Source organism: Mauremys reevesii, linkage group 9 (assembly GCF_016161935.1).
Source record: "Mauremys reevesii isolate NIE-2019 linkage group 9, ASM1616193v1, whole genome shotgun sequence".
NCBI lineage: Eukaryota > Metazoa > Chordata > Testudines > Geoemydidae > Mauremys > Mauremys reevesii.
Window position 1 is genome coordinate 44499561 of NC_052631.1, and position 8739 is coordinate 44508299.

Here is an 8739-nt window from a genome sequence, read left to right on the forward strand (position 1 = left end):
GAGACTCAACTAAATGGAAAGAAAAGGGAATGGGAGGACAGGGTAGGGGGGACAGGTCTCAAGTGAAGAGACTGTCAAGGAGGGGGCTGGGAAAGGTAGAAGGTTGGAGCAAATAGGTAAGCTGCACAGGGCAGAGGAAGGCCAGTCAAAACTATAGAAAGTTCTCTGAAGGTCCAGAGGTCCCTGCTTGGGCTGCTGCTGCTCCTAGCAGCTGGAGTCTCTGGCTGTAAAATGCTGCTACTCTGCACTCTCTTTGCATTAGGGCAGAGGTTCTCAAACTGGGGGTCAGGACCCCTCCGGGGCTCACAAGGTTATTACATGGGGGGGTCATGAGCTGTCAGCCTCCACCCCAACCCTGCTTTGCCTCCAGCATTGATAATGGTGTTAAATATATAAGCAAGTGTTTTTAATTTATAAGTGTGGGGGGGTCTCACTCAGAGGCTTGCTATGTGAAAAGGGTCACCAGTACAATAGTTTGAGAGCCACTGCATTAGGGCTACAGAACTACAGAAAGTGGAGAATCTGTATACTGACAGAGAGACAAGTAACATACAGAGTGTAATCAAGGCACAGTTTTTTAAAAGCCAATCAAAATACAGTTTTAAAAGCTCAACCAATATAATCTTTTGAAATACTGGAAGCTTTTCACAGAGTCCGATAAACAGAGCTTCCCCACACTGCCCTCCAGTGCTCGTCTGCTTAAGAGGAACTGGCTTCCCTTGAGATCTGAAATACCATCCATTTATTTTATCCAGTAGTTAGGCACCTGTGCACTTTTCTGATGAGAAAAGAATGAAAAGACAGACTGGCTATTGTAGAACATCATTGCACATTGATTACTGTCTGCTAGATGCTGATCCAGGACTATTCCACGTCCAACTGACATTTGATGAAAAACCATTGTTTTTTACATTGTCAGACTTAATCCATTTGACTGATAATGCATTGACATACGAGAAGTAGCACAGGATGCCACTGAATAGAGCATTTATCATACCCAAAGTGTTTTAATGTGCTTTAAAAACCAGTCAAATGGATACCAGTCTTGCAGTAACTCCTCTGGGGGTGAATGCAATTGTCATTATGCATACAGCAACAGCACAGGGTATGTCTACATTGCAATGGAAGCCCATGTTTAGTAGGACTTGAGTCAGCTGACCTGTATGAGGGAGCCCTACGCTTGAGCGTCTACATCATATTTCAATCATATGTTAAGACTTTCCTAACCCATGGTCGAACCTAGGGCTCTGGTGTCCACGCCGCAGTGTGCAGACCCGAGTCAAAGCAGCCATATCCCAGAGACCCTAGCACCTGCACTCCACTGCCCAAAATGTGGCTGCTCTAGCTCTAGGACCATGGCGCACTGTGGGAAAACTTTATGCCTGCCCTGCATGTTGCAGGAAGTTTGAACAGCCCGCCAAACCCATTGCAAACCAGGAGGCTCCCTGTGATAGTGTGTTTGCAGATTGGTGATCAGAAGAGAATGGGTTAACATTGACCTGAGCTGCTGCCATTTGCCCAGTAGGGGTGACTTCCATTTTCAATAGATCAGAGGGGTAGCCGTGTTAGTCTGGTTCTGTAGAAGCAGCAAAGAATCCTGTGGCACCTTATAGACTAACAGATGTTTTGCAGCATGAGCTTTCGTGGGTGAATACCCACTTCTTCGGATGCTTGCATCCGAAGAAGTGGGTATTCACCCACGAAAGCTCATGCTGCAAAACATCTGTTAGTCTATAAGGTGCCACAGGATTCTTTGCTGCATTTTCAATAGAGTGCAGTGCAGATTTATGGTATAGAGAGAATTAAGGAAGTTGTCCCATAGATATATGGGACACATCTGGGTGATTCCGAGGACCCGAGTCTAGTGGGGCTGTGTCTACACTGCAAAGCAATAGGGCTCAGACCCTGGATCCCAGCTTGACTCGAGCTCGGAACCCCCTGAGCCCTAAGTTAGAGCAATTGCAGTTTACATGCAGGGGGGGTTAGGCTTGACCCTGGGCTCAAGCATGGGCTTATGTTGCAGTGTAGATGTTCTCTCAGCCACGCACTTGGGCACTCGCTTTATTGAGGGACAATGTTGGCCAAGGCAGCCAAGGTTAGCCATTGGTCTTTGTGTCATTGGCTCTTTATTTTAACTTTGACCCCTCCCCCACTACAGATGGGCAGAAATAACCTCTGTTTAATGTCTCCTCCAAAGAACGCCACTTCCAGCAATGGAGCAAGCTCTAGTTCTACAGGCAGTGCACTGAGTATGGTCCCACGGTGTGACGTAGGAGTCAAGATGTGCAACCTTCTGGTAGTGAGGAGACAGTAGGACTACCCCAGCCACAGCAATGCCTTTGACACCTGCAAATAAAGATCTAGGTAGCTGGTGACATGCTTACCTATTGCGACAGGGCAAACACAGCCCCTTTGAGCTTACTGTACTGTAGGTACATTCTGTCTCACTTTATGGTGATACAATAGGTGACACAAGCCTAAGGCGCTTCATTCTGAAAATGAGTTTCAGAGAGGACGATATCTCCCTATATCGAAGCCCATACAGATAAGGCAACAAAGCTTTTGGCAGAACCATCAGGACATTGCAGATTGTTAGAGACATCCATATTCCTGTCTGTAGTCCAATGACAGCATTGATGTAAAGTAATGTTTCCACCACAAGGACCAGAAGTGGAGAAAAGTAAAAGAATAATATAGTGTGATGCATCAAGAATGTCACACTAGCTCTAGAGAAAACACTTTCCCATATGCCCGATTGTCGTGTTTTAAGATACAGGATAATATAACAACCATGTATTAAAGCCAAGCAGAGAAAAAGGGCAGCAACTGAAAGCATATAACAGAGCTTCACAGCATCATCTCCATGTAGAGTCATGACCAGTATTATTGGCACAGAGCATGTGTTCATGGGACACGGTGCGGGCTTTTGAGTCACCATCAGCACCAAGTAGATGATCCCTGGGAAAACACCAGACGAAAGCCATATGAGCACGATCAGTTTTTTCGTTCGTGAAGAAGGCAAAATGGCAACGTAGCGCAAAGGAAACAAAATAGCCAAGAATATATCCAGTACCATGGCAGCAGCTGTGAGCAATCCCCCGCAGTAAGTCACAGCGAGCAAAAACAATAGGAGCACACAAGCATACTTGGGGAGCGTAAGGTTCGCACCATTGAGAATGGTGGAGAGGGTGTAGAAGAATAGGTACATCAGATCGCAAAGTAAAGCATTCCCCAGAAGCAGGTACCTTGTTTCCTGGCGGATGCTGAAGCTGGAGAAAATCACAAACAAGATGGAGGGAATTACCAGGATGGCTGCCACAAGGCAGACAATTGGCGGGATCAGGAACATTTTCATGTCTGTATATGAAGGGGAGATCATCCATTCTTGCAACATGTATGTGGAAGGCTCATCCAAATCCAAGGTCCTGTTCGAATCCATCTCCCTCAGGGTTACATTCAGAGTCATTACAGAGGCGCAGGCTAAGAAGTTCATTTCTTTAGGATTTTTGGAGGACTGATTGACTTGGGCAAAATAAGCTCTGCGTTGAATCTAGCCTTGCTAAAGCTGATGCAGTGGATGTAATGAGCCAGGGAAAGCACAACACCTTTTGTAGACAACTCTATACCAGCATCCCCTGGTAAGGCCCAAGGACAGATTGCTGAAATTCTGTCGTCCCCAAAGGTGCTTCCACAAAGTGGAATATTTTCTTTTCTTTCTGCAAAAAGTAATGGTTATTAAGGAAACAATCCAAACCTTCCTGCACTTTAAACTTCAAACCCTCTGTGAGCTCTTTGATCAGGAAATATATGGGTTGGTCGTTATTAGCAACTGGAGTTTGTTCTCATTGTATTACCACACCAAAGAGGCAGATGGAATAGAGCTTGATTAAACAGATGTGATAGAGACATTCCAAGTGTACTGATGTAGTAAAGTCATAAAAATGATCAGATGATGTTTTGTATCAATTCACAGGCACTAGCACAATTGACTGATTGGGGGAATCAATAAAAATGTTTCTCTTAGCTCCTGTTGTAAAATAGCATCAAGATGGGTCTGTTTAATGAAATCATCTCATTTATAGATGGTACACATTTTTGACTGGCAGCTCTTCAGACATGTTTTTGTTAAACATGATACAAAGACTGCATCCTTTTCAGTTATCACAAACTTTCAACCAGTGTGTATGGTTGATTAGATGTGTAGTTTTATAAAGAAGCATATCACATGCCATACAATATATAGGCATCATTGCAGCATGCAATCCCACAGTCCATTCAGATGCTAATTCCTGTTTGTTGTTGCTCCACAGAGCACTGCACTGCCAGTTGTAGGGCTGAATTACTATTACTGATCTTGATCTCATTAATATGGTCTCAGAGTGCAATGAAAGCAGAGCATATAGCCCTGGTTTGTGAGCTGGGAACCCCTCATGTTTTTCCAAGAGTCCCTGTAATGGGTTCAGGATTCACCCCAGCGGCGCTTCCTGCTGGTGACTCTGGGAATTAGCTCTTTCCAGTGGAGCGCCTCCTCCTGGTGGAGTCCCGTCCATTGCTCTGTCCTCCGTTGCCGTCTCCGGACCCGCGTAGCTGCGTGCTCGGCGGCGTCCTCTTCGAGGCCACTGCCCTCCGGCAGTGCCCCTTAGTCCATCTGCACCCCCTTCCGGGGGTCGGTGCTCAGCAGTCCCACACCCCAGCCACTATGTCCAACCGCCCTCTGAGTTCAATCCCCTTTTGTCAGGGATCTGGCGTAGTAATATGGCCGCTCCCTACGGCCAATGGCTGGGTGCACTGCAAGGAGTGAAGGGGGGGACCCAGGCCCGCCCTCTACTCTGGGTCCCGGCCCAGGGACCCTCTGGCATCAGCCTCGCTGTCCTTCTCTCCCCTTCCACTGTCTGTTTCCCTGGGCCGCTTCCCCTACGGCCCCTTGCACCCGCTAGGCCCTTCCCTTCAGGGCCTGCAGCCTGGCAGGCTATGGGTTCAAGCTCCCTAGCCTCCCGGAGCCTGGCCAGCACTGCTCTGTCCGTGGTGCTAGTCTCCTCCCTTGGAGACTGACCTTCCCCTGTCGAAGACCTGGGACAGACTGAGTGCTCCTGCTCTGGGCAGCCTTTATATATGTCTGAGCCTGGCCTTGATTGGCTGTCCCCAAACTGGGCCCTAATTGGCTCTCAGTAAGCCCTTCTCTGATTGGATCACTGTCTGCGCAGGCGCCCTGGCCTGCCGCAGCCCCCTCTCACAGGGAGTGGGGCAGTCCGTCCCACTACAGTCCCCCACCTGGCTGAAAGAACAATTGCCTCCATGAGGTCTGAGTGAAGTATTGTCCAGTCATCTCTCCTCTGTCAGAGAGACTGTAGCTGATAGGTGGTGTTTCAGGTTGTGTAGTGTAAAGTGGCGACATGCCGGGATGGGGTGGGGTTGTCCTTTGGGCATAGAAGTTCTTCATCTCCTAAGGGAAAAGTGTGTGTGTGTGTGTGTGTGTGTGTGTACACACTGTATTTTATATACAGATGCCCTAAGCGGCATGAAGCAGTCATAAAAAAAACATGTATTGTTATGAAAGGGCAAGATGTCACTGGGGAAGGAAAATATCAGAAAGAAAAGAGTGTACTTGTTAAAAATCGTCTCACTAGGACCCAGAGCTGAGAGAGAAAGGTGAGTCAGAGTCTCCTTTTCACACCAGTGTTTGGAGGGCTCCCAATTTTAGGAGGAGACTGAACAATGGATCTCAATATGGCAGCTTGCCTTGTTACCTGACAATGAATTGTGGCAGTGCCTAGGAGCCCCAGTCATGGAGCAGGATCCCATTGTGCCAGGCTCTGTACAAACACAGAACAAAGAGACAGTTCCTGTTCCATAGAGCAGAATGGCTTCCCAGTTCAGACCGGTATGAGGGGGATTTCAGGGTGTCTAGCCACTTTGACAGGGTGTAGGAGGTGAAGGTCTGGTTGTCTCTCAGCTTGAGCAAACCGCAGAGCATGCAGCAAAAGAGGTGGAGTCTGGTGACCTTAAATACACAGTCTCAACTTTCCATTTTGGGAGGAGAACTGGGAAGAACAGAGAGGATACAGGTGGCTGGATGAGACAACTATGGGAAGGAAAGTTAAGTGGGGAGGAGGGATTAAAATAGGTAGGGAGAGAAAAAAAGCCTCCCCAGTATTACGTATATTGGTGGGGTACATGTTACTGGCTGATATGTGCTATTTATTAGGGCTGTTGGTATGCTTTATTTGGACTAGTGGCCTGACTCACCACTGCCATGCAGTTATTTACACCTATGCAAAAGTAGGAGCAAATGGTACTAAATCAGAACGATATAATACACCTGCTTTGCACTGGCATAAGTGATTGCCCAAGGTACAAGATGGGAGAAGCACGGTGCCTGGTGCCTGGCTTCTCTAAAATCTCGAATTTCTGGTGATTCATTATACCCCACTGTGTCTATGGTGGGCAGGGGCAACCGGACACATTGGACCCAGTGCTTTTCGTGTGACAAGATTAAAGGGTAAAAACAAGACAATTAATTGTGAATATGAAACATCCATGGGCAATATTTAGAAAAATGGGTACCCAAATGTAGGGTTTTTAATCCACATTTAGGTACTGGATAAGTAGCCAGTGAAAATTGCTAGCTGCTCAGCATTTTTGGAAATCTGGTTACTTATTTAGGTGTCTAATAAACTTAGCTTAAATTTGGGCAATTATTTCTGGCAATCTTGGCAGATATACCAGAAGCTCATTTGCCATCTTCTACAGCAAACTGTTTATTGATTTTAGAACTACAGTTTCAATTGATGATTTCCTCCCTCTTGTTAAAGATTCAGTGACGTGGCTCAGCAAAAGCCGGAAGAAGGCAAATGCACATTTAGCAGAGTATTATAATATTCATTATTCATATAGCACCAGCAGTTTGCTAAACGCTTTGCAGACAGCACGAACAGTTACATGTAATTGTATAACCCTTGGAAGATGATACAGAGTCTTAACTGAAAAAGCCCTTGCTGTGCAAGATACACCTTCTGTTAGGGCATGTCAGGTGACACAAGGCAAAATAATTTACATAGCAGACAATGTCTGAATCCCACTGTGACTTATCCAAACCTATGCAAGTTTTGCTTTTCCTAGCACACTGATAGATGGCATGCATTGGGCAATGTGTCAGGGGATCCTCACATGCTGCACCTTACAGGACAAAGGGTGTGGGGAGAAGAGTAAATAATGATTAGTTATAAAGGGGATCTTTGTTGCTATGGTTCATGGTAATGAAAGCAGGTCGTCATCATTCTTTACTGGCTCAATCCTGCATGCATCGAAGAATATGTGATCAGTGTTGCAGTTACGTAAATGAATTCAAGTTCAGACTCTCCATCTGTTAATGAGTAATATAATTAACCTCATAAAAGACATAAGCAAATTTAGTACAAAACACCCAAACTTGTAGGATTTATATAATTGAGAATAGAGCAGGAGAAGGGTTGTAATTCAGGCCAGCTGGAATCACAACCAACTAAAATTTTGTTCATTATGGCAGCAAATTCTGCCTCACAGTTCTTTACACAGCAACAAGAGACTCTCTCCATTAATCTGAAATCCCAGGAATGTTAAATCACAAGAGCATTTTCCAGCAGCTGGTTTGGATTAAATACGACCAAACAAAGTAGCTCATTGTCATCTCAGCTGCGCATTTTTAGCTGATGGAAAAAACACACAAATTTGAAATAAGTTGAGCTGTTGCACAGGCACACAGCCCTATGTGGGCATTTACAGGGCTGTCTTTATCAGCCGAGTATGTCACAGGTTGATGGTACATATCACATTAAAAAAAAGTTATATCTTAGTGTGGAAGTAGAGCAAGAACTGACAGGGAGTTGAAAGGGATTTCAGTGCAAACAGTCTCCTCTGTGAGCAAGAGTCAGGCTAACTGTAACCCTAATAACGTGAGATTTGTAGAAGCGAGGAATGTGTGAGGCGAGTGGGAAAGAACTGTGTCAGAAGTTGTTGCGACCTTGTGTAGATAAATATGGAATGTAGACTAGAGTCTAAATAAGTGAGGAAAATAAGATATCAAGATGGCCTATGTACAAACAAAATGCAGCTGTTGCTTATTATTGTATGTAACAAAAGGTATAAATGCTTGCTGTAATTGTTACCTGTAGAGAGACCTGTCTAGGAGGGGGAAACCCTGTGTCCTAGTGCACTCTCTCCCTCTATGCAATTGCTTGAGATAATAAAGTATCTGACTTTGCTGCACCCAACCAGAAAGTGAGAACTGTGTTTTTCTCTGACAATTTGTGGGCTCGTCCGGGATGGCAACGCCTGCGAAGACACTGGCAGCTACTGTGGATCGTTCCCCTTCGAACCCCATGGCGCCACTAGAGAGGTATGAGACCTTTTGAAATATCTATTGGGGTATTGGAGGAGGACTGTCTGTGGGGCCGTCTGTCCCTGTTGGGCTTACGCCATCCGAACTTATTGACTGTGCAGCAAGATCAGATGCAGAGTGGTGCTGGGGAATTGTTTTGCCACCCCCAATAAGGTTAGTTTGAAGTGGTACTGAGGACTTAGTTTGCCACCCTCAATAAAGGTAGTTGTATGCGGTACTGGGGACTATAGTTTGGCCGCCCCCAATAAGGTTAATGCATAAGGAAAATGCATTAGGTATGCACTGGTGCTGAAGGGTTGTTACTGCCTCATAAGGGAAAGTGTATTGAGTCCGGAGATAAGGTATAGATGCATCATGGTATT

The 8739-nt window shown here is 45.7% G+C and overlaps 1 protein-coding gene across 1 annotated transcript; it reads right to left on the bottom strand.

Moving 5' to 3' along the window:
• Positions 1-2449: 2449 nt before the first annotated feature.
• Positions 2450-3493, bottom strand: GPR148 (G protein-coupled receptor 148). Its single transcript, XM_039488819.1, has one exon. The coding sequence runs from the start codon at positions 3491-3493 to the stop codon at positions 2450-2452; it is 1044 nt and encodes a 347-aa protein (XP_039344753.1).
• Positions 3494-8739: the final 5246 nt, after the last annotated feature.